General features: G+C 38.3%; 2 protein-coding genes across 4 annotated transcripts; both read right to left on the reverse strand.

The window, feature by feature from the left end:
• Positions 1-12,092: 12,092 nt before the first annotated feature.
• LOC149024079 (putative glycosyltransferase At5g03795) lies at positions 12,093-15,126 on the reverse strand. 2 transcript variants are annotated; one of them, XM_089144440.1, is made up of 4 exons: positions 14,308-15,126; positions 13,683-13,906; positions 13,171-13,519; positions 12,093-13,087 (listed from the first exon to the last, which is right to left on the reverse strand). In XM_089144440.1, the coding sequence occupies exons 1-4, from the start codon at positions 14,719-14,721 to the stop codon at positions 12,422-12,424; spliced, it is 1,653 nt and encodes a 550-aa protein (XP_089000566.1). In that variant the 5' UTR covers positions 14,722-15,126; the 3' UTR covers positions 12,093-12,421. The 2 variants fall into 2 exon arrangements, with proteins under 2 accessions (XP_089000566.1, XP_089000567.1); XM_089144441.1 differs by having other exon boundaries at positions 12,094-13,087; positions 13,683-13,894.
• Positions 15,127-17,500: 2,374 nt separating this feature from the next.
• On the reverse strand, positions 17,501-25,726 carry LOC149024080 (recQ-mediated instability-like protein). 2 transcript variants are annotated; one of them, XR_016171600.1, is made up of 4 exons: positions 25,480-25,726; positions 25,198-25,368; positions 18,155-18,583; positions 17,501-18,070 (listed from the first exon to the last, which is right to left on the reverse strand). XR_016171600.1 is itself a non-coding variant. In XM_089144442.1 (3 exons), the coding sequence occupies exons 1-3, from the start codon at positions 25,597-25,599 to the stop codon at positions 18,479-18,481; spliced, it is 396 nt and encodes a 131-aa protein (XP_089000568.1). In that variant the 5' UTR covers positions 25,600-25,726; the 3' UTR covers positions 17,501-18,478. The 2 variants fall into 2 exon arrangements, 1 of the variants encoding a protein (XP_089000568.1); XM_089144442.1 differs by having other exon boundaries at positions 17,501-18,583.
• Between the last annotated feature and the right edge of the window lie 597 nt (positions 25,727-26,323).

The raw sequence follows: 26,323 nt of genomic DNA on the forward strand, positions 1-26,323 counted from the left end.
TAGCATGGTTTATGTCCCCTACCGGATTGGCTACCGGCCTAGAGCGCCCATCCAACCATACACTACCACGGGTTGTTCGGTCTCAATGCCCTTCCGATTCGGGTCTGACACGACAAGGATGAACCTAGCCACACAACTAGACAATCCTATGTATGTCATCCAATAACTCGGGAAAGTGTCAATAGGCACCATCGGAGAACATCCCATACTATTCCCTCCAATGCCCAAAGACAGAAGTGTCAGTAGGACACCCCCAAATCCCAAGTCATTCGTAAGCAATCATACATCCAATCTCATCATTTCTCATGCATCCAATGCATATTCATAATAGTAATCAAATCATGATATTGAAACGAATCATTATAAACATAAGCAAATCAAATGATAAAGTAACACAACAAAAGTATAAAGATTTAAATGCTACTGTTCTAACACATATGTAACAGTCTCATAATGATTGAAAGGAAATTTAGGGATTTCATTCTTTAATTAAAGCACAGTTCAATATTTGATGACTTATATGTTTATGGATATAACCATCCTTACCTTGGATGAGTTGATGATGAATTGAGAATACCAAGAATAGTCCAATAGAATTGTTAAGGCCCTAAACAAACATCAATAATAAGTTAGAAAAGAAGTCGGGAAGATTGGATGTCATTTGGGTCAAAACTGACCAAGGTTGCTGTCAACAACAACTTTGTTCGATGGTATCGACCAAAAGGATCGACCAAAATTGTCATCGGGGCAGAATAGTGGATTTTGGGGATTTTGGTCCAAAATGAGTCTTCCGGTGTTCGGATCAATCTGAAACTTGGAGGCATACTTAACAACAGTAGTAGGACTCTATAAATCAAGGAATTAACCCAATCCAATGGTCTAATTAAAAAGCCCCAATTTGAGCTATCAAGTTCAAGTGATAAACATCATGGCATGAGTTGGAATTGATTGCATTGATGAGGAATAGCATGCAATAGTTAGAGGAACTAATAGAAATTCGATTGGAATCGTATGGCAATGTTAAACATGAACATAATACACCCTATAGCTCAATTTGATATCAAATAGTATGATGTTAATAGGTAAATCATGGAATACATATGCTAGGCCTGAGATATAAGCATAGCATCAATGAATGGCTAAGGGAATCATGGATTGAGCATGAGTAGGCACTTGGAGTGGTGGTTGCAAGGTTGCAGCACCATTCCAAATGTCTCATCAGCAAGATGACAATAGAAAAGAGTAGAAAATGGTAGGGTAGAGAGTGGAATGAGGAGTCAAACCTTAGTGTGGAAGATGAAGACAAGAATCAATGATAAACTAAGTGTCTTTGATGAGATACCCTTCACACTAATCAAGGAGCTGCTTTGGGAAGCTCTCCCCACGTTCCCAGGTGAGAAAAATGATTGCAAAGGCTCAAGGCTCGAGGTCATATTAAATAGAGAAGGAATATTCCATGGAATCATTAACTTGGCAGGCTGGGATATTTTGGTCGATGGTCCTTGGTCAATGGTATCGACCAAAAGGATCGACCAAAATATTTTCAGCAGAAAACTCAGGTTTAGAACAGCAACTTCAAGTAGGGATTTGAAAGGCTATACAAGGTCAAATTGAGTGAGGTTTTCTTCCACAATTCAATCAAGAAGTCTAGTTTCGGGGAATACCTTCAGATTGTGCACAGGAGGTCATTTGGTACATCAACCATATTAATCTTCTCTGATGCGCAGACTTTCCTTAAACACTGACAATACATCTAAGCAAGGGGTATCATTGTCAATGTCCATGGGCTCGGTCTCCGAATCATGATCATCAATCAGAATGGTCCATAAATCTCTTCTTCCACCGCTTCGGGTCTTCGGACCAGAATACAACAGTGGATCCTGGTCAGGGTCAAGGTTAGAATAGGGCTGGATATTACAGAGTTTCTTTGATAGAAGAAATTAGGTTTTCCTTCTCTCCTCAATCTCGATCAGCCATCAACCGTATCTCTCTCAATAGGGACCCAGACTGTTGGGTATCAAAACTCTCTGTGAATGGTTGTTTCACCAATAAACTTGTTTACAGTAGAATTATTAATAAGAAATATGCTATTTGTAGTGATCCCAATAAAGCTTGGTGGTGCTTCTTATGGAAATTACCCATTCATCCTAAATTTAAACTTTTCTTCTGGCAATGTTTGCATGCAGGAATTCCAATTAAGGCGATCATTGGTCGATGGACAATGATCCAATCTGATTGTCCTCTTTGTGCCAAATGTGAGGAGACGATTTGGCATTTGCTTATGGAATGCGAATGGAGTAGACGGATATGGGCGTCGGGATCATTAGGCCTTCGAGTGGACCATATCCACCACAATAATTTGTTGCAACTTTGCCTTCATTTTCTTCATTCTGGACTGGATAAAGCTACGCTTAAGTGGTTCTTCAACATGTTTATTCTCACATGTTATACTATTTGGTCTTTTCGTAATGGTTTTGTCTTTAATAATGATATGGAGAAATTATGATCAAATCGGGTTCATACCTGGTCCGACCCTCGACCCCGGTCGAGACAGAGGGAACCGACTCGCTCCCGAGCGAACCGGATCCAGAAGATGGCTTGCTGAGGAAGAAAACTTATTCAGCTACAAGCACGCCCTAATCCTACTTATGGATTAGGTTAATTACCCTAATGATGGCAGACTCGAATTGACGGCTGCGGCTAATCATTATTGAAGGGATAATCATCACATAACCTAAAGGTTATCTCAGGAGTCCTCTACTAGTCCAAACTAGTAGAAGTCTATTGCTCAACGGATCTAACTGTTAAGATCCAACGACTACCCGAAGAAGGCTCAAGTGCATCCAACGAAGGAGATTCGAAGGTACACTCTATATAAACCTCACTACCATACGAGGTGAGGGGATCGAAAACACATACAATCTGAGACTCAGGCTCAGATTTAGATACATACTGATAGACGTAACTATCAGCGGCTGACGATCTAGATCATCTTTCCCAGTTCTTTATTCCTTAGCTCTGTGCTTCTAGCAGAGCTGTTTGTGATTAAGTTCATCAACTGACTTAGCCTTCGGAGGTGGACTCCCGACCCCTGTGGTCGGGCCACATCTGACGCTTTCGTTTTGCAGGTCATCACGAGGAGATCTAAGGGCTGAGCAGATTTTGGACGCATCAAATAATATAACACCAAATCCACTTAAAGTCATTGAGTTTATAAATAAATGATCTTCAAATATGCAACTATACCCAATTAACACAGAAGAAGAAGATTTGGGAATCATCGTGAATCACCCCCAAATGCGTATTTGTAAGTCTCTCCTCACTTATCAACATATTTCTTACTCAATTCTAATTTGTTGAGGGAAATGTCGGCATGCGGAAAAAAAACTGGTTGGTTATAGGGATTGCTTAAGAAAGGCACGATCACATTCCTAGAATGGGGAAGCGTGGATGGCATTGACACAACAAATGCAACTTTAGAGGGCATGGCTCATGTCCAAGGAAGAAATAAAGATTCACTCAATTTGGAACAATGTTAAGCAAATGGATCACATTCTTCCTCGTCCGATCTTGACTCCTTGGCACTCACAACTTCTTGTTCAGATTGTTACCATCTTAGACCAGCTAGGAAATACAAAAGTCACACCATGCCAGGACCACAACATCCAATTATAGGCAGAAACAATAACGGAAAAAGGACCTAAATGTACAGATTTAGGGACAAAACTTATAACGCCACAACGTTGTATTTGTATTTGTAATTCTATTATTTAATGTTTATTTTGTTTTCTTTCAACGAAAAGAAAAAAATATATATATATACAACCTGCCAAGATTGACTCCACAGTTCTTGGGCTAACAACTTCATAACCACTTGAGCATGGAGAAATCTTAGGGAATGTTTGAACTTTTAAGCATCAAGAGCACCATTTTCATCCTTTTTGTTTGTTGTATTTTATTGTTGCAATTAGGCAATGTTTTAGGTTTAAATCATCACTTCCCTCGTTGCTGATATGTTTTCCTTGGTTTTTTTTTTTTTTTTTAATAGTAAAAAGGGAAATTGCATTAATATTATGTGAAAAAACAGTTGCAGATAAGGGAAATTGCATTAATATTATGTGAAAAAACAGTTGCAGATATTGAAAATAGTTCTCTTTTACAGTCATCTTGTAAGGTTGCTGCCATTTTGGCATACTCCTCAAAACACATCTGGAGCACTGGGCTTGTGAAATGTTTGTATTCCGACCTTTTTGTTGCTGTTGCCAACTCTAGTATAATTGGCAATTCCCGAAAAGTCCATTTTTTCCTTGAAGGCCATGGTAGCAAGGAACGACTTTTCGGTCGTTTCGCCCGGTTCGCCGCCCAGCGAACTGGGCGAAACGGCGAAATATCGCCGAAATTTCGGCGATATTTCGCCAGCCAGTTCGCCATATTTCGCCCTCATGTTTCGATGGGTTTTTTTGGTCCAAATGAGTTGAAATTTGGTGGGTAGCCTAATTTGATGCCAATAAACACAATGGAATGGTTGCTTTTGCTTAAAAACTCACTTAAATTGGTGTTATGGATCGGCATATAATCGACTGTATATACCGGTAAAACTGTAATTTTACAACCTTATTTTAAACAATTAAACTAACATAAATAAGCACAAAACTATTATATTAGTAAGAAAAATACAAGTATATAATAATACAAATACAACTACTCAATACCAAGTACTATGCCTTGGTGGATCCATGTCTTCCAGCTCTGTCTCCGTTGATAGTTGGGTACAAGGCCCATAGGCTACAACATTAAACTTCCGCTCCATTATTTTCTTGAAGTCATTCCAAGACATGTCATGCTGATGGTTGTTGACATACAAGGAAACCAGGCCTCTGTAGTTTTCATCATCCATGACGGTAAAACTACTCCCCTCAGGGGGGTAACGTGAACGGAGCTCTTCAATTGACATCGTAGCATCGAAAGGATATCTGTATGTTGCCTCCAACATAGCAGTTCTCTCAGTGAGCCAAATGGAGGCATAAGCGGGACACCCCGATGCCGATAACCCCAAACATCATTACCCCAACCACCATATGTACTGCCTTCCTGCGATGCCAAGCTCATGGAAGATCCATCATTATATCCATAGTGCGAACTCCTAGATGACATATCATCGTGTCCATAAGCAGAAGGGACACCATAGCCATAAGCGGTGTGGAGCCTACGGACTCCTCCAAGGTCATGGACCCCATCACTCCCGACAACTTCGTCCATCGGATCAAAATGGCCGTATGAGCCATATGATCGAGTATCATCACTATAACCATAGCCATACGACCCATACCCATGGTGGCCATGCATATGCTGCTGCTCCCCCCCCTAAAACTCCCCCCTCCCTGGCCGATTGTAACTCGTAGGACGACCTCGATAAAGCTCACCACCATGATCGTCATCCGGGGTGGCATGTGTGTCTTGAGTCTCTCCGGTGTATCTCTCGGGGGGATCCTGTGCCTCTGATAATGGAACATGATATCGTTCCTGTACTCCTCCACCACCACTACCACCACCACCACCACCACCACCACCGTCGTCATCATCATCCCTCCGAGTATGACTGGGACTCGGAGCAAGGGTGTCATCTGGATCATCATCTTGCGTGCCAGGCAGCACCATCCAATCCTCATCCGCTGTGGTGGCAGCCGCCTGATGTACCTGCCCCTCTTGAGAAGCCATGTACTCATTTATATTAACTCCCGCAGCTTGAGCAATGATTGGGTCTGGCCTACCTCCAGGCTGGTCTAACACTGGCTCGCCCCTATCCAACAACCAATCCGTGAGTGGATGTTGGTCATCTGCAGTGAGCTCGAAGATATCATCGAGCTGGATGTCCTTGTCTTGCCCATTGTTAGTACTTAAACGGGTGTTCTCTAACTTTAGCCTCATGTTGTAGTGACAAAACACAAGGTCATTCAGGCGTTGACTTCTGATAACTCTATGAAATAGAGTTAAGATTTATAACTTTTATACTTGAGATGGCTTGATTTAGGAGTATTTTGTCTTTGTTTTAGTGATAATATTCATTAGGTGTTGTTTTATTTAGTCTCAACATGTTGCATTTTGTTTAGTTCATTTTTGTCACATTGCATGAATTTCCCTTCTTTTTATGGATGAATTTGACTGTTTCTCTTTCTCTTGAACATGTAGGTGAAGATTCATAAAGAACATGTCCTCTAACTTTGTTGTAGAGTTGTTGCTGCATTGCTACAACAACGGAGCAGAATATTCTCAGATCCAATTCAAATGGAATTGACCAAAAAGGGCTAACTTAAGTGGACTAAATTCTTGTAAATACATGATGGTTTTCAGCCCTTGATCTCAGGAGGAAGGTTCTAATCCTATGGCCAGAATCTAACCTAATGATTGAAGACATTTATGCAAGAAAGAGAAGAGAGGCAAGGAGGACAGGAGGGGAGATTCGACCAAGGTGTGGAAGAGAGACTGGGCTGAGAGGAAGGAGGTAGAGAACGAATGTTGGAGCTCTTGTGGAAGCAAGGAGCTGCTGGAGTTGCTGATTTGCTGAAGAAGAAAGCTGGAGCTCATGTGGAAGCATTGAAGCCTTAGTTTATTCTTGTTTTTATAACTCTATCTTCTTATTTTCTAGTTTCATGTCAACTATACTTGGTTTTATGCATTTGAATTCTGTTATGGGCTAAATCTTAGCTGTGTTGGGATGATAGTAGTACCTAAACCTGAATTTTGATATGTAACTAATCATGTGTTCTTTAGTTTTATTGCAATCCACTTTATTGTTAATGAATTCAGCATGCTATATTGACTAATTTCAGTTCTTGAATGATCTTTCTTTCTTGAATGTTATGATTTCATTAATTGGAAAATTAATGAAGTCTAGGTGTTTGTTGAATTGTGTGAGTTAGCATCATCTTTAATTAGGTTGTGTTAATTAGTAGGTTGGGTAGGAATACCCAATTACCTCACATTACCATTGATTGGATTGGGTTTAAATTGCATTCTTAATTCAATTCTTCATAGGAATATGCTGATGTTGATTTAAGATGCTAGCTTATGTGTATTGGAAAATACCATATTGCCATTCATTCCAAGTTCTTGATTTATCTTGGGGTTGTAGTATTGCTTTAGTATTTGTGTTTTAAAATTCTGGGGAAGGGAAACTTGATTCCTAACACACTTGTCACTCATTAAGTTTCTTCCATTGCTCAAATCTACATTTTAGTTCCTTAGTTTTCTTTACCTGTCATTTGGTTAATTAGTTAGACAAACACCAATCAACCTTGTTAATTTCATTTAAATCAATTTTATTTTTACATTGAAAGTTAAGGATATAATTCTCCGTGGGATCGATACTGTACTTATCATTTATTACTTGATTGCGATACGTATACTTGCGTGATATCTTGAGATACAAGCAACCCAGCCTATTCCTCCTCTGCGAGTAAATCATCCCAAAAGTACTCCAATTCCTCTCACACCCTGAGGCAGAGCAAGTCTGGGAGAGGATCCGCACTGCCACTCTTCGGAGGTTCTCTGCATCACCCCCATATAGAATCCACCACTCAGCTGCATTATCACAAATAATGCAAGTTAATACTTTAATTCTTAACAAAAATCCTACTTGTATCACTTATATGTAAAATGTAATGTAAATGTAATCATGCATCTAACCTGGATCATAATTTTGTCGGTTTTGAATAGCAGGAACTGAACCAAAGGTCCCCAGTGCATCTCTAAAGTATTTTATCTGCAATAATTTGTATTGATGGTTAGCTAAATTCTTTCACAAATAAAAAGCAAGTACTAAGTTCTAAGTTTTTAAGTTCTTACCTCCATATGGCAATTTGATTGGACCGTTACGTTTGGCTCTAATTTCCCAATAACCTCCATAACGGCACCGAGTAGGTCTGACCGCAATCCCAAATTTTCAGTGTACTGATATTTTGGATTGAGATAATAGGCTGCATAATTCACAAACTCACAGTCAAAGAATTAATATTTACTACAAGTTACAAATTATAATAATAAGTAGTAACACAGACTAACTACTTACCCGCCCTATGCATCGGATGCATCAGATGAGCGGTCCATCTACTATCAACAATGTTCAAATATGCAGCAAAACCTCTGGGGTTAGCTCTTTGGATTGTTGTTTTCATTCTCTCCAGGGCTGCATATATGTGCGGCATAGTGGGCCCCCTGAGGGAGGAATCAACCATACGTAAGACCTTTATTATAGGATCTAAGGTCTCCAACACAATTTTCACATTCCTCCAAAAGTCATCAGACGAGATTGTCGTCTGTGCGGTGCGCCCACTACTAGTACTGAATTATCACAAACACATTAAGTTAGTAATAAATAATTAAATACTACATACTAGATATTCATATTTCATAGTATAAATGTATAAGAAGTTAACAACTTGTTAAATCAAATAGTAGAGACTATAGATAAAAAATAAATAAAAATACTTACTTTGATCCAACCCATGAGAACCACTCCTCTGATGAAAACATGGATCTCAAGCCCGACTTCCGTTCCTGAATACTGTTGAGGGCGATGAAATTCGTGGCAAATCTCGTAGGACCGGGTCGCACTAGCTCACCATCGCATGCCTACCTCATCATATTCAGAGCAACAGTATGATTGTAGATGAAATTTGTTACCTGCTTGGCCCTCTCCACTGTGCTCTGGATAATATTGATCTTGCCGATGTCCTTTAACATGAGGTTGATACAATGAGCTGCGCAAGGTGTCCAATATAGGTTATATCCAGCTGTATTCATCAGTACCTCACCGGCTTTCTTGAAGTTGGCGCCATTGTCGGTGACAATCTGCACCACATTCTCCTTCCCAACTTCATCAATCACATCCTGCAAAAGTCCAAGAATATACCTGTGGTCTTTTGTCTGCCCAGTAGCATCCACAGATTTTATAAAGACAGTCTTTCGATCACAATACACCATAAAGTTGATGATGGATTTTCTTGTCGGACCGGTCCAGCCATCACACATAATGGTGCATCCATATGTCTCCCAAAATATTCTCAAACTACTGATGTACTCTTGCAGCTCCTCCTTCTCCTCAGTCAGGAAAGTGGTCAACACCTCCTTAGGGGTAGGACCAGGATGTCCAGGACCTGCCTTTGCAATAGTGTCAACCATATTACTATAATAAGGACCCCTGTCTTGTATGTGCTTGGAACCGCATTGTAGTACATCCACTTCGACACTGCCTTCTTCACTTTCTTCGCCATCCCTTTCCATGCACTCGTGATCTTGGGCTGCTTGGCCCCCTTATTTCCGAAAATATCGGGATCTTGCTCTAGGATAGGATCCGACCTCTGTGGATAGTCACGTGGACGTGATCCCCGTACATCAGCCGTAGAAGGGACCCTTTGACTCTGTGATCTGCTGAACATACCACGTATACCACCCCTGTCCCTAGATCCAGATGCTCGAGCCCCTGATCCAGATGCTCCAGCCCCTGATCCAGATGCTCCAGCCCCTGATCCAGATGCTCCAGCACCTACAAGCCTAGAGGTACCAGCTCCTGTAAATCTAGCTCTGGCCCTCTCCTCCTCCCCAGTACCGCATCGCCCTACTCTCGCTCATCGCCCGTCTAACATCCCTCTCCTCCCGCTCTCTCAAATCAACGGGATCAACCTCCCGATCGAATCCGAATCAACTCTATAAGATGATGGTGCCCGCACCGCCTCATCCAATGCTTCATTTACCCTTCTCCTCTCTTGTTTCTTCTTCCCCTTGTCTTTCTCCATCTCCCTAACTGCCTTTCTGATATCCGCATTCACCTCAGTGCAGGTGGCCACATCTCTTGAACTACCAGTAATGTGAGCCTTAAACCTACTTATGCCACCAGAATTCAACTCCTTACCACAGAAGTTGCATCTTGTTGTACTTTTATTTCCATCGATTGCAACACAGTATTGCCATGCGAGATCGGCCCTCCCCTTCCCTGCGAGACGCCGCTCCACGTGTCTGTCCCTCGTCCCCCGGCCCCGTGAACCTGCTCCTCTCCCACCGCTAGACATGATAACTATTGGTCCCGTTGCAACAAAAATGATTTCACAAACAATTAAACAATACCAATATAATATTTTAAACAATATATAAATTTTTTCCGACAAAAGAAAAGGCTACCATATCAAAACTGACAATGAAACCATACAAGAAGCACTTAAAAATAATTATATAGGTATTCTATAATTTTCTATAATTTTCTATAATTTTCAAAATCATTTTCCTTATTTATTCCTAATTGTTTCTCTTTTTTCATAATTATTTATATTTTATATTCATATTTTAATAAATTTCAAAAAATCAAAAATTTATTTATTGGGTCGAAAATTATTCCGACTCCGTGAGTTTGTAGATTGACCCATGGGGATCCACATATATTTTTTCAATCACAATGCAACACATATATCATGCAAAAAGCAAGCATTTAAAATGTATAAAAATACAATTTTTGACGCCCGAAAATAAATAAATAAATTACTTAGTGAAAAAAAAATTCGACTCCGTGAGTTTGTAGATCAGCCTATTGTATTCAACATATATTAATTTCATACCCATCCAACAATATTATGGCATGCATTTTCAAAAAAAAACAGTTTAGTGAAGAACAGTTTACCTCTCAGATGAAAAACACCCAGATTTGTGTGAAATCTCGCTTGATCGTCGCGAATAAGGCTATACCCGTCAAGAATGAAGTGAGTACTGCGATTTTATGTCGAAGATCGGACGAAAATATGGCCAAAACACCTAGAACTAGGAGAGAGAAGCTCTGGATGGTGTGGGTGAGGAGAGAGAAAATCAAACGAAATTCAATAGATAATTAGTGAAAAATCCCAGCGAACCCGCCCTTTATCGCCGAATTTCGCCGAGAAATCGGCGAAATCTCGGTATTTCTCGGCGATATGGCGATATCTCGCCATCTCGGCGATATGTTGCATTTCTCGTTTCGCCCCCTGGTATCGTTTCGCCAGGGGGCGAAACTGGCAAATTTCGCCGATATTTCGGCGAAATTCGCCGAACTTTCTTTCCCTGCATGGTAGGATATCTGAGATGTCAGGATTGTTTGTCCAAATTTCATCCACTTTAAAACCATTCTTGTCTACTCTTTCGATCTCCTGTTGCAGACCTCTTAGCATATTCTCCAAGATCCCATTTTCGTTTCCTCTTTCAAAATTGACTTCGATCTCCTGTTGCAGACCTCTTAACATATTCTCCAAGATCCCATTTTCGTTTCCTCTTTCAAAATTGACCGACGTTAAGAAGGTTTGGAGTTTGTTAATCAAATTGCTATATATACACAAGCCATAAAAGCTAAGGCATTCGCGAGATCTTTTCATATCTTCTTCTTTGTCTCTTCATTTGACGATCTTTTCATATCTTCTTCTTTGTCTCTTCATTTGACTTTTCCACCCAAGCTTCCCAACAGTTCTCTAATAAGGCAATCAATTCCTTCCAACTACATTAGCAATGTAAAAAATACTTTTCATAATCCTGAAGTAACTGAAACGATTAAATGAAAAAGCTTACACGCAATTGTGAAAAGGAAATTAAGATATAAAAATAAAAAAGATAGGACTATCTTTTCCTATTTAGATTGAACGATTTGCCAATATATTTGTAAGATGTCACTGTTTCTTAGCTTATACGTTGTGTCCATGAATTTTCTTTGCAAAAACTGCCTATCCTGGCCCTCCAAGAAATACATATCTTTTTTATAATCGGGACAGGGGACCAATGTTAGAAGCCTATCTCGTCAGAGATTGAATTATAGATGGCAACTCTATTATGTCATGCATTGAATCCTGCATGTTCAATTTATGGCAACTTGTATAGTTGTACTTAAGTCGTCAGGATTTCGATTATAAGGTCAGGAGACTCAGGACCATATGTGGCAGCCCCTTCTCTGTCATGCATTTAATCCCCTGCATGGGCCAATTTCTACCTTCGCCAGTACATCAATGGCAACTTGATGGTTACAGCCTTACAGGAGAAAATAAAGCCAGGATTAACTTGTCATGATTTGGATTATACATCAGGACCATGTGGCAGCTCTTTTCTGTCATGGCTAACTTGGGTATCAGTTCTTTCTTCTTTTTCTTCTGGGTCTTTTTGTTCTTGTTATTTATCTTCTTGGTTATCTGGGTTCACTCTGTTCTGCAGTTTCCTCATTAAAGACCTTGGAAAATTTGAGTAAATGCTAGTTTAAATCGTTTAAAGATTTTAGTGAATAAAGAGAACATTAACAGGGGAAACCCAGCAACAATTTATGGAGGGGAAAAACAAAATAAGAAGGATTTTAATTTCCTTGAAATCCTTCAAACCTTGAAGAGATGAGTAAAAGACAATCACTACTAAGTGCGTCTGAAAATCATGAATCATTAATGCGAACGTTTAATCTTCTAAGCCAGATAGAATGAAGAATCATGTTGTAAGCATCAAATCTCTTGGCAGGGAAATTCAACTCAAAATGTCTCCTCACTTGTAGAAGCCTCCTGTACATCCTTATGTACTGTCTCGAAGATATGCTCATCAATATCCTCTTGAGGTTTGGTATCTCTTCTACAGGAACTATCACTGAGAATGCTTTCCAGTTGAGAATATCATTGAAGGGAGGCACGAAATGATCATTGATTAGCACTGGTATACAACCTGCAAAGATTGCTTCCACAACTCTTGGGCTAGCAACTTCATAACCACTTGGGCATAGGCAGAACCTGCTCTGCCTCATCTTGTCTGTGTAAGAAACTCCTTTAGGCAAATACTCGAACACCTGCAAGTCATTATCTTTGTTCTTCCAGTGATCAAAAATCAGCGGCCTGACAGGACCGTGCCTCCCTCCAGCAAAGAACCCAAGTATAGGTCGCCGAGAAGCTGATGGACCACCAATCATACCTTCCATGAAACCAGTTATGAGATGGACTTCTGGTAAGGAAACGTCCTTCTTGAGGTTGAATCCCTCCGAAGTATTTGCATTGCAGAGAGCCCGAATTGAGTTCTTGAACATATCAGGAACGAACGAAGATGAAACTGGCCCCTGCAATTCATCATATACAGGACAATTAACAACCAGAAGAAGCAGAAGAAGAAGTAGAAGAAGCAGAGGAATATGGCTCTTACCCAATCATGGCAAGCGACTACAAAATGATCTGCACCAAGGCTGCGGTTCCAGAAAGGGTATTTTTTGGAGATTTGATCGACATAGTCAACAACAGTTCTCTTAATTGGAGCAATGTCATGGGAGTTAGCTACATAGAGGTATCGAACCATCATCGTAACACTGAAGGGTACAAAGAAAACATGAGCCTTTTCTGGGTCTCTGGTTCGGATCTTGCTGTCCATCTCCAGCATGTTAAGAATATTTCCTTCTGTGGCGTATACGCTTTTGCAGGGTCCGTTATGGAACACTGGTGGCTCACCTTCTTCATAGATGAACACCTTGAACTGTTTCTCCATTTCCAGATAACTCCTGAAACCCACATTAAATTAAAATGGACCCAGTTTCTCGAAATGGCAAATTTCTCCAAACAAACATGAAACATTGATGACCTTTAATTATCAGAATTGGAAGAATCAAAATCAACCCAGTTCCTTGAAATGGTGAATTACTTTAAATAGACATTAATGCTTACCTGTGAAAGGCACGGGGTTTCCAGTACATGGGACCTTGAGGGATATAATCTTGGTCAGCTGTTTGGTTCCAGTTCCGAGAAGCTTCTCTTATTGTAGCTCGAGTTCTTGAAAGACCTGCTTCAAGTCTCTGTAATCTGCTAAGCTTTTTTGGCACTTTTGTGATCAGAGTAGAACCATCAGATTCCTTCCTATCTTCTGGAGTTACTTTATCCTGCAAAGATGACTTGGATTACACAAGTAATTGAAAGAAGATTAGACCCAGAAGGGAACTAAAAAAATAAGAATATGATTCATTAAGGAAATCAAAGTGGAGAAGAATAAAGTAGCAGAGAGAAAAAGAGACAGAATCTTACGTGGGAAGCTCACACAAATGTGGACCAATTTGCAGAATTTCTCTATTTTTAAAACAACCAAAGTTTAATGGAACTGGTTTGTTTTTGGGTAACAAAAACAAAAAACAAACTCAACTGATTTTATTCTTTTAGCCAAAAAGAAAAACAAAGTTATCCTACTCATCCGCAGATTTTAAAAGCAAACAAAAGGAGATTCATTAAAATTTGCTCGTCGAATTGAAGAAACAAGAATCTCTTTTCAGAGAAATCTGCAAAAGTCTTAGTGTCTTACCGGTTGTGGGGCAGGTGCCGGAGTCAGAATAATTTGTGAGGCAAGAGAAGAAGAAGGAGAAGAAGAAAGGTTGAAGGTAGAAGATGAAGAAGAAGAAAGAGCTGCTTGTAATTCTGTAGGATGATTGTCAACGACCCTTGGATGAAAATCCAGTTTTTCAGCTTCTTCTTCAGCTTCAAGAGGAGAATCGCTCTCCTTAAGAGCAAGAGAAGAAACAGAAGAAGAAGAAGAAGAAGAAGAAGAAGATTCAGCTCTCAAAACCGAAGGATTAAAAGAAGATGACACCCCAGAGACCTTTGGAGTAAACCTTAGAAGAAACCCAGATAGAAGAATCAAAGTCACAACAAGAAGCAGGAACTTCAAAGAAGATGACATAGAAGTCCACCATGAAGAGAGGCTGCTGTGATCACCCATAACCCTTCTCTCTCACTCTCTCTCTCTTCTAGTTCCACCAAACTGCTATGAAAATTACAGAAACAGGTGATTACTAGAAGCAGGAGGTGTAGATAGACACTGCTACCAGAATTACAGACATGGGTGGCTAGTAGAAGCAGTTTTAGATAGAGACTGTTACCAAAATTTCAGAAACAGATGGTTAACTAGTAGAAGCTGGAGGTGTAGATAGATGGTATTGACAAAAGAGGAATCCTCCTCACTATTTCCTATGCTCTCTCAAGCTTGTTCTGGTTTTCGTGCCTGTGCGTCTTGGAATCGAATGTCCTGGTGCTACAGAAAGAAAACAGAAGAAAGATCAAAATAGGAGATTTTGAGGAGATCGGAAGAACATTTGTTGATACAGTGCTGTGCTCTCACGCCAAGTGTCTTCTTGTATGGTCCTTAATAAATGTGTTCTCATGCAAAACTTTCAAAATACCATCGCTATCCTTTGCTGTTCTCATTCATTCTCGTAAATAAATTAAAATAATAAAATATTAAAAGGACATTATCGTTTCTCCTTATATTATAGTTAAATTATAATATTATAATTTATAATCTTTGTAATTATTTATGGAAGGTTTCATTTTGTAATTATATTTTGTATTCTTTGTAATTATTTATGGAAGCTTACATTTTATATTCTAAAAATATAGAATTGATATATAATATAAAAAAAATTTTGAAAAATGATAAAATGGTCCTCGTACACTAATATTTAGTACCATCTAAATTGAAATGATAATATTACTTTTAATAAGTACAAATTTTTTATGTAATTTTTGTTACAATACAAGGGAACACTACTCTTAACCCGATGACAAATGATTTATATAAATTCACATTAGATTTATCTTAGCCGTCTTTATTATTTTTTGTCGTGTCTTACTGTATGTACCGAATAGAAGACAATCATTTTTACGAATGTGTTAGAGAATCTTGTTGGATTTAGAATTTCAATGCTCTTTGAAAAAAAATATATGTCGACATAAGAGATATGAAATTTCCAATCAAAAGAAAAAAGGAACAAAAAAATGATATCCAAGTAAAGAAGATAGATACGGTCATATAACTCCAAGGATGGGTTGTACTGATCAGGACTAATAAGTAGATTAAGAGTTTGTGTCCTTGAGGTTGAGATCTCTTTCTATGATAAACGTTCTCTTAATAATTAGTCAAAGTACGTATAAATTAGTTCAATCACCTTTGCACAAAAGTAAAGTTATAATAAAACCTCCAACCTCTCGAAAGAGCAGCTCGAATTAAAGAAAACAAAAGTCGACCACGAATCCACCTTAGGATTCAATATCAACCTCTCTTTTATTTCTCTTTACAAAGAATCCAATTAGATGGTGGTTATGCACGGGTGAATATGTAATTTAATTTTCACATACCTTTCATGTGTCCACCCTATCAATATTCTCAATATCTTGCTCATTCATTAAATCACTAATCATAACTAAAATGGAGAATAGAAGTGAATGGTCCCCAAGAATAATTTGTTTGTTATTTTTATATATCAATGCAATAATTCACGTCTAATTCATTCAGAAAGGGATTGAAAAGGCACGAGAGGAGCTGTCTTAGCCTTCAAACTCAATAATGGCATTAGGGTTTACTTGAATGGTATTAGATTGAACTAGTTTTGTGGAATCTCCATCTCTCAGCCAAACCAGAGAGTTCAAATTAGGATTTGGATCTCTCAAAACAGTAAAAGAATGGTAAATCATGGAGGGGTAAAGACTGAAAGATTATCCAAACCAGGTCAACTTTCCAATTTTGTATGGTAAATGGGCACTGTGGGTCTGAAATCAGATTTTTACCTGCAAAGATGACCGATGACTAATCTTCAGGCATTGATCTTTACCAACTGAGTCAACTTCTTAGAGTCTTTTTGTGTTTTTATTTCTTGAATGAAAATGAGGTAATGTATGAGTCAAATTTAAAATCTCTGTCTCATCTTGATGTCTCGACTTATATCGAGATTTCAGCCGAAATTTTGGCAAATTATGGTACACTATTGTACTATGTTTTGATTGAATCATTTGTTGTGCAAAGATGGAATTCATCAAGCGCAACCTTTTATTGAGTTCAATAGAATGGAAAACCTCATACTACTTTAGGGAGAAGAAATAGGGTTGTTGATTTTTTTTAGCAAATTCAACAACGAAGGATCAAGTATAAAGTCCGGTGACGACCTTGACCTGACTAGCTCTAATGGTCCTAGAAATGGAAAAAGATGCAGCAAGACAACCGATGTTTCGTCTTCACTCGATTTCTAAGCTCCTCATTCATGAGAGCTATGTAATTGTATCTATCATTGAATGTTTCAATGGGTTTTACGTGTTTACAGGTCTTGATTTTTCGTGTACTCCTAATTTGAGGTCAATAAAAACAATAATAATGTTACTTTTTACTAGAATCTAACATAAATTGGTGTTTTTAATCTGTACATGCCCTTATATAAGGAGACGAAACTGGATCAAGTATTTTCACAGTTGTAAACATGGATATATAAGAGTACATAAAACTTAATTAAAATGCAAGAACAAATATTAAGAAACAGTCAAATCTCATTTACAAATTATAATCTACAATTTACAATTACAGCCCGTTAAAATTCTTAAAAATCTCATCCAGATATTGTAGTTTGACAAATTTTCATTGAAATTCTGTCATCTAACTAAATTTTGTTCTAATACATGTTTTGTGAGAAACCAAAATTTCACAAAACTTTAGTACATTACATGAGTATAGAGTAGTAATCATTTTACAATTGTACCCATCAATCTCAACAAATTGGGATTCGAACAAAGAATTCTAAATGATAAGATGAAATGCCTTTCTAATCCCAAAATCACCAACAAGATGACAAACACATGAAGATAATCTAAAAGGTGACTTCGATTAGGTTATATGGTCGGTTCTATGTATGGTTTCTACAGACTGGTCACGTTATTCATTAATTAAAGCCTTAAAAGGAAAAGTAAATATAACTGGAAGAACGACCCATGCATGCACCTATCACCTCTCACCTCTCACCTCTCCTCCAGTCCTGGGTGCCATTTTCCTGTGATTTCAGTCAAAGAAGGTGAGAGTTGGTTTCAATGCAACCAATTGCGGTGATCAAATTTCCATTTGATTCTGACATCATCTTCTTTGTAGACAAGACCACCTCCATGTAGATGAGTCTCTTTAAGCATTCATAAATTGTTTTCTCATGCATGCTAGATCTTGTATCATGTGTCCCCATCAGGATCCCAGTTGTTCCTTTGGATTTGAAGGAATACCCAGAAAGAGATGAGGATATTTTTTGCTTCTCTAGAACCTGAAAGACAAGAAAAGTATACAAAACCTGGAATTCTCGTGCAAAAGAATTTAACATCAATCTTAATGGTAGACCCACACGCACCAAATAAATTAACTCAACCTCAGGTGTGACTTGAGTGATTTATATTGATTAGACTGCATAAGATCTTTCATTGGTATCCTCAGGCAGATTCAAATCATCTGCTATGCAGATCTCTCTGGTATGTATGAGGATTCAATAGAGTTGTCAAAATGATGTGTCCAATAAATTAATAGAAACATAGCAAACACTAATGCAGATGATCAAGCACCCTGGACAAGAATAAGACTTTGTTTCAGTAGCAGGTCCGTCAACAAAGTTTATAAACGAAGAAAGAGGTCAGAAAAGAAGCAGAGAGACTAGTTGAGTTGAGAGAAGATCCTATCATCATTCAGATGAAGCCAGGTAGAACAATTTATTTGCTTCAATCACTTCTAGAAACCACAATGCTTCTCGATCGGGGGACGGTGAGAGATCAACTATTTTGTGAACCTGCATTTTGAAGATAAAAGACCTCAATAGGGATGCAAGAAAATGACATGAATGCATTCCAATAGTCAATTGGTTAGATTTGTGGTGCAAGAAGAAAGCAAAACTTTATCAAGCAAATTGCACTGGCACCCCAAAATGGAGGCCTTAAAGGCACGACACCCCACTTTATGTTTAAAAAGCATAGAGACCCCAAAATTGGATTTTCATTGGATATATTTGTCAAATTTATCACTGAAAATAGTTAAATCACTGTTTATTTTCAAAAATATTCCTATAATAAACAATGTTTGAAAGGCTTTCAGTGACAAATTGGACAAATATATCCAATGAAAATCCAATTTTGGGATCTCTGTGTTTTTTAAACATAAAGTGGGGTGTCAGTGCTTTAAGGCCTCCATTTTAGGGTGCCAGTGCAATTTGCTCAATTTTATTTACTTCGTTGTCATAATTGTGAAAGAAGCGTATTCGAACTTGCACATCTCCAAATCAAATCCTAGTAAATCAGACACCATATTTGCAATTAAGTAATCCACATGCTTTATTTTTTTGGGCATGAAACATGGCAGGTTAGACGTTCAACGTGTCCTACTGTTCCCAAGAGTACATTAGTACCTCACTTTGATTCAAGTAGAACAATAAATAATTGAACTGCTCAAAAGCAATATAGAAATCTGAAAGACGGATTTTAGAGCCTATACGTCTATTAAGAATTAAATGACTAATGAATTCCTTCATAGGGCAAATTTGGTGCACATGGCTCCCACCACTGCAAGAAGGTCCAGAGAGGGTCATAATGGATGCAGCGCTCTTTCCAGGCTTGAACCAATGACCACTTGGTTGCAATGGACGATCCTTCATCTAACATTATTTATGATAGAAATAAGAAGAGACCAAGCACAGGGGGAAAAACTGCTGCAGAAATTTTGATGCCAATTCAGAAGCTGGTTTTCAGTCTCCAGGCCGGAGAAAAATCTCGAAATCTCAATATTTTAAGAAGAAAGTTATTCAAATGCTGCAGAATTTTTTTTGACATCCATTTAGAAGCTGGTTTTCAGTCTCCAGCCCGGAGAAAAATCTGGAAATCTCTATATTTTAAGGAGACAGTTATCCTCCACCAAGGACAATGGGGGTTCACCCACCATCTAAGGGTTCACAAACACCAGCAGGATTTTAGTTTGTCCTGAAAACCCTTTTGATGCCTTCTTTTACCCATCCCAAACCCTCATGGTGAACTGAATCCCATTCCCTGTGGGTAGAGGAGAACTCAATCCACTTTTTAGTAACATTGTGAACCTTATCTTTAATGGAAAAATATACATTGCATAGGTCCAATGAAGCTTTTCAGTGCTAATGGATCCCTAAAATATGTCAGCAGCTGTCTGGGGCTGTCTAATACGTTATTCCAGGGACTTCCCCTTGAAAACACGAGTTCTGTGATGTGTTCCCACCAATCACACAAAAGAAGCTGTTTCTGAAAAACCAATGCCATACCCGCTAACAAGTCCTTACCCATTCTTTTTCTCCATCCCAATGAGGAGGATTCCATTTTATGTTGTTAACAAAAGGGAACCAGTTAAGGCAGATTGGTAGCACCTAGTTTTTTATATATCATCACATGAAGCGGCAAGTAGCCAATGCCTAGGCAACACTGGGAATCGAAACCCCTTCCACTCCTGCTTCACACCCCCATGCCAAACTCCCCTAACAACCCACCACCCCCCCCCCCAAAAAAAAAAAGGCGGTAAAGAATAAGAGGAATAAGAAAAAGAACACATGAAAAGTAAAATAACTTATGCAAGGAACATTATCGTCATACCCAACCATGCATTGAAATGAATTAGCAAAGAAGAAAACTCAAAATTGAGGTGACATCATGGAACAGAGATCAAAAAGACAAGGTACAAACATTTCTTGAAACCAAAAATCATCTACCAAATGAGATTTATTTTTCCCCAGAAAGCAGGCCAATATAACATGGGATCAGCAATTTTTGGGTAAACACTTGAATTTGTAACAAAAAATCCATCAAACTCATCCCACCCAAGCATTATAGCAATCGGGGGTTTTCCCTGTCCAGAAAGCATACAGTTAAGTTAGGCTTTCTTTTCAAACATCCATATCTGGCATCAATTCCTGTTAGTAATTAGAGAAAAGGTTGCCACAAGGCTTGTTATTGTTATTTTTGTTGAGAGAATTGATGAAAAGATATCTGGAGCAGATGAGGGCACTGCAGATTTCTTTCATGCTTTCACAGCAAAGAGAAGAATTTACTGCAGATGTTGCCTAAGTGATTTGGATGAGCTTCAGTTAGATGTGTTTCTGCATGTTGCATTGGTGGGTTTGACGGAAGAAGGAAAGCAACTGAATGGAACTGGCCACGTGGCTCTTCTTTCTCCAGTCAGTTCTATTCAAAGAAATACTACCAAGTGATGCAAGTCATTACCCATCTCTTTCAAACATGCTTGACAGGCTTATCTACTTATTAGGCCTTCTCTAACCTTCTCCAATCATAAGATAATGTGTTCTTCAATTCAAGCTATTGTAAGGCCTCGGTTGTACATATCCATGCCATTTCAAGGGGCATTTTCTCAACTTTATCATTCATTGGACTTACATCTGAATTAGCACTGATTGTTCATTTCTGATTTTTTTTCTTTTTCTAAATTTACCACTTGTCCATCTTGACATCTTCAAATCAACTATATAAGTTTGTTAGTATGTTAGTTCTTCACTACCCAATGCCAATTTGGCCATTAATCCCCACCCCCTTCTTCAGTCCTAAAGCAATACATTGGTTACAAGACTCTAGACACACCTACTTCATCTACCCTGCTTTTGCTCTTTGCATCATGTCATCCTCTATTTCTGTTCCTCTGTTTATAACTAATCCTTAATCTCTAAATTATCCTATACAGTATCTCTCGATCATCAATTCGCATTTCCTCACTTTGAGCCCTATTGTCACTAAAGTTGATCTGCCACAAGGTTCAAAAACTAGTTTGGCAACTGCAAGTTTTTTTCATGAATTCTGCTTGACCTTGCCCCCCCCCCCCTCTCTTCCTTCTCTCTCCTCCTTTTATTTGGGTTTTTGCCCTGGGGGGATAGGTGAAATGAGCAAAATGACTGAACTTTGACAAGCCTGTGTATCTTTTAGACCGAAAAAAACTAACAGAGTTTTGGCAAATAGTTCCAATTTCACTTTGTCTCCTGTTTCATTTCACACATGACAAAATTACTGAAATTGGTAAAATTTCAGCAAATTTTGAACTATCCTCCCCCATATACTGTCATTATTCCACTGATGTGAATAGAATCTTTCCTATCAACACCCCTTAGAGTGTCAATGATCTGTGACCTTATTCCCCCTCCCCCCCCTCTCAGTATAACACACCCTTCATACAGTGAGGATAAAAGTTACTTTCACAGATGTTCGACAATGACGTTATGACAAGTTGCTTTCAAGTTATTTTTGAAAACCCTTCAATGCCCTTAAGCTAAGAACATTTGATAATAAGATTAGGAATTAATTGAAAGAAGAGGTCAAGTTCTACATGGGCCAATTAGACAGTCACAACATTAAAAGCTACTGATTCTAAATTTTTCCAATCTGGCCATTAATCCCTTTGGTGGTTTCATCCACCAAGGCTATTTCATCAGCAAAAAAAATACAAAAATGGACCCGATCTTAAATGTCTCTAGCCAGCTCATATATGAGTTGGAAACCAAATACAGGCTTGAAGCCGATCCTTGATGTAATCCACTAATTGTTATTGAGAACTACCTACCTTACTTTCCTACAGTTCTTGTACCGATACCTACACCATTATACATATATCTTTATCATGTCCATATATTTTAGTAGAAATAATCTTCCCTTCTGACATCCGTCAAATTAACTCTTTGGCATGTTTGTCAAGATGGCTAATCAATCCAAGGCAGTAAGATGCTTAAGTAATTAGGCGAGAGACACCCATGTAGTAATTGACTAAGTGACCAAGCACCCAAGTAATATTTCATTTCTATTTTTTATATAATTATTCAATATGCTATAATAGATGCCTTATATCATTAAAAAAATAAAATTTAAGCCAAATCAAGTAATCAAAAATCAGTATCAAGAAACATCAAGTCATAAAATATTATATGGGCCTGAAGATGTAGATCACCTTTTCTTCTCCTATCCCTTATCCCATTCCCTGTGGGCGAAGGCCATTGTCACTATTTGGCCTCGATCCATACACTCCTTTGGTTCCTCTAGAGATTGGGCTTGGTTTTTAAGATACTACTCTGGCACGACTATTTGCAATTTGGTAGGTAAATTGTTGTACAATGCATTGATTTCTCACTTGTGGTGGGAGCGGAATTGTAGAAGATGGACTTTCAAATTGAGATCTCTTGATTCGATTTGGGAAGCCATCTGGTTTTGACATTTCTTCTAGATTATAATTTCTCCCCCATCCCCCAGTTTTGGATACACAAGGAACAGGGCTATTATTGTCTCTTGGGGTTTAGGCTCTCCCTTTTGTCATCTAGTAGGTTGTAATTCACCCCCTCCCCCTTTTCTTCTCTTCCTCTCTCCTCTTCCTTTCATTGTACATTCTTTCACCCCATTGAGGCTTTGGTAATGATTATTTTCATTCATCTAAAATAAAAATAAAAAAAGGCATAAAAAAATTCAAAATTAACTCAGGTATTAGTCATAGATTAACATCAAACTAGAAGACAACAGAACTGAAAAAGCAAGCAGTTGAAGTTTAAAACAATAAGAAACATGCATTATGATGTTATCAATAAATAACCATACTGCTGTTGACTTAGAGAAATTTCTCTAAGAACTTGATTGGTCAAACCATATTACTTTGAAACTTTTTGTATTAGATAGAGAACAAGAAAGGCTTTCCGACACATCCAAAGACTGCTTAAGTCCTCACAAAGAGGGACCCACATCTTCCCCTCTTACCTTCTTATCTTTTGCTAGTGTGAATGCGTAGAAGAAAGAGAGAGAAAGAAGGGGAGAAAGCATAAAAAAAGACAAGAGAATTGAATGAATGAGAATTCATTAAATGCAAAGAGAAGAAAGGAGGAGATGAGTCTTTCTTGCCGACTCAATCGACCCCATTGCAAACAAGGAAAACGCCGAGGTGGAGGATGGAGTTTACAAGGGGTTCCTAACCATCGCATCCTATAAATAGGGATAGGGTCAAGGGTTTGGCACCACTTGGTACAGAGCTAGAGCAATTAATGCAAGAACTGTTATGTAGAGTATTGGGATTGTTATTTTTCTTTAGGGGTTTGAGAATGTGTGGATAGAGGTGTAGAAGGGGTATCCGGTTCAAAATACAGCCGTTGAGTTTGGGTTTTGTATAAATCCAAGTGTATTTCTTGTACTAATATCATCTCCATCATTTTCGTGAAGAAGTTCCCAGTTAACCCATGGATGTACACATAGCCAAACCACATAAACAGTTGTGTATGTGATTTTGTGTAACATCAATCTTGCACATGGATCCCACATAGCATTATCCATAGGTACGAAAAGTACTCGATTTTCCCCTACAAAGAGCTTGGGACTGGAAGAAAGATCGAACTTGTGAATCCCCACTCCGATGATATATATTTATAATAACTTGAAGTTATGAAGTTTTGATTCCTAATTCTAGTAAAAATTTCACAAATATAGATAGAAATAGAGATAATGATAAACTAAGCAAAATATAACATATTATACTAATGAAAATTAAACAAACTATACTCATGAAAAGTTAAACAAACTATAACATATTATAGAAATAGAAATAAATAGAAACCAAAACCTTCAACATCAATAACATCAGTTTCAATTTTAACATCTAAAATGTTGGAATTTCTAGTTTGCCTTTCCCTTGTTCTAGCTAAATTATAGAGATCTCAAACCACCTATAAGCCGGGCTTTAGCGCAATGGTAAGCTCCCTTAATTGTGACATAGTGGTTGCAAGCTCAAGTCAAGATACAATGCCTCCATGAAGCAGGAGTAAGGACTATATTCTTTTGACACTACCCAGACCTCACAGTGACATGAGCCTCGAGCACTAGGTACACCATTCTAAAGATATTTTTTCCTCCATCCTTCATTCCTAGTTTGTTACAGCAATCCTCATCTCTCATAGCATTTGTTTTCCCTACTACTTTTTACCTTCAAATATAGAAAAATTATACTTCATATCAGGATGATGTCTTACCCTAAAATTGCTAGTAACATTATTGTCAATCAATTGGTGGAATTTTTTCCATTGTTCCCTTGCCTTCCTTTTGTGGTGTGTTGCTTTATTTTGTTCAACTTAGACATTAGGTTTCTGGGTTTCATGATAAATTTTGAAATGAAAATCCATATTTGTTAGGTGTCTCAGATTTTCAGTGTAGTAACTGGACTGAGTTTCAGATACTATATATGCTCCTGAAATACCACAAACATGAAACGGAACTGATGACCCACTTCATCCCTTAATCTTATCAATAAATATAAGGTAAAAAAATACTTCTGGTTTTCAATAGCAATGAAAACTGAAAGATCGTTATAGAAATAAAAAGTGATTTCTTTTGTAGACCGACGCAGCATCATGGATAGATCAAGTACCTTAATCAAGGGCAAGTCTTCAGTCCGGGCAACATAGAGCCCAACGACCATAACGTACATTCCTGTTTTCCATTCTTGAGAAAGAGAGTCCTTGGAGAGAACAAGCTCGATGATGCCACTTCCGTCGTCTAGAATGAAACGCCCTTCTTCACAACCTGATATCAAAACCCCCTGCTCTCTTCATCCATCTCATTTCCATAAGTATAACAGACAACCCACTAACCCTAGAGTTCAGAGAAAAGCAAAACGAGAAGGAAAAAATAACAAAAGTAATAATCAAACCTGCAACCAAGCTCTTTGGAATAGTATGCCGCCGAGGGTCATGGCGGACGGTGATGATGTCCCCTTGGCGTGCTTCAACTGCCCGCACAATAGCTTCAGCGCTGCCAAATTGAAATCCATCTCGCTCTCTCCTCTCTCTCTCTCTCCCTCCCCCGCCCTTGTTTTAAAATTTTAAAGTACTTTCCGTATCGATGGCATTAGTGAAAAGGGTGAAAACTGAAAAACAAGGAAGTTCTCTCTGATTGTTGGACACGGACAATGCTCAGTTTTCGATTTGGTTTCATAGGTGTTTTGATCGCTCCATTTTAGGATAAGTTACTTAGGGGTGTAAATGGATAATCGAAATTCGCTTCCGCATTCGCATCTGCATCCGTTTAGAGGTATCTGACTCTGTCCAATTACTAATAGGATGCCATATGGTATACCCCTTTCTTACCAATTATTATCCGTCCGATAAAATTATCCGATTAAGTTACTTATTTAGATTTATTATTTTTTATTTTTATAAATTGTTTACCTATGATATGTGATTATTTTTCTAGGTTTTCTACTAAAATAGCTACCATAGTTGTTAAATTCTTAAATTTCAACTTATCCCTCACAAATAAAAAGGTAAAGATATAAACATGTAGTCGAAAACTTGTATTCAATCTGTATTCATGCCCATTTAAAAGAATCTACTTAAAAAAATAACTATTCGATTATCATCCGAATCCGACAGAATACGTCCGCAAATCGATAGGATATTATTTGAATTTTGTCCGAATATAATAGGATGCGGATTTGGTATGACCACTATTCGATCATAATCCGATCCGTTTACACCCCTAAAGTTAGCAGGGAC

This window comes from Hakea prostrata, chromosome 2 (genome assembly GCF_041222555.1).
Source record: "Hakea prostrata isolate BN-2017 chromosome 2, UWA_Hpros_2, whole genome shotgun sequence".
NCBI lineage: Eukaryota > Viridiplantae > Streptophyta > Magnoliopsida > Proteales > Proteaceae > Hakea > Hakea prostrata.

Bases quoted from the DNA above. Each gene is read 5' to 3' on its own strand.
- LOC149024079 (XM_089144440.1), bottom strand. From the start codon at position 14,721: ATGGGTGATCACAGCAGCCTCTCTTCATGGTGGACTTCTATGTCATCT. The intron at 13,907-14,307 runs GTAAGACACTAA...GTGTAATCCAAG, and splicing joins CGGCACCTGCCCCACAACCG to TCATCTTTGCAGGATAAAGT. The intron at 13,520-13,682 runs GTAAGCATTAAT...TGTGGGTTTCAG, and splicing joins AAACCCCGTGCCTTTCACAG to GAGTTATCTGGAAATGGAGA.
- LOC149024080 (XM_089144442.1), bottom strand. From the start codon at position 25,599: ATGGATTTCAATTTGGCAGCGCTGAAGCTATTGTGCGGGCAGTTGAAG. The intron at 25,369-25,479 runs GTTTGATTATTA...TGAAGAGAGCAG, and splicing joins TCCAAAGAGCTTGGTTGCAG to GGGGTTTTGATATCAGGTTG. The intron at 18,584-25,197 runs GTACTTGATCTA...TTCAAAATGCAG, and splicing joins AAGACTTGCCCTTGATTAAG to GTTCACAAAATAGTTGATCT.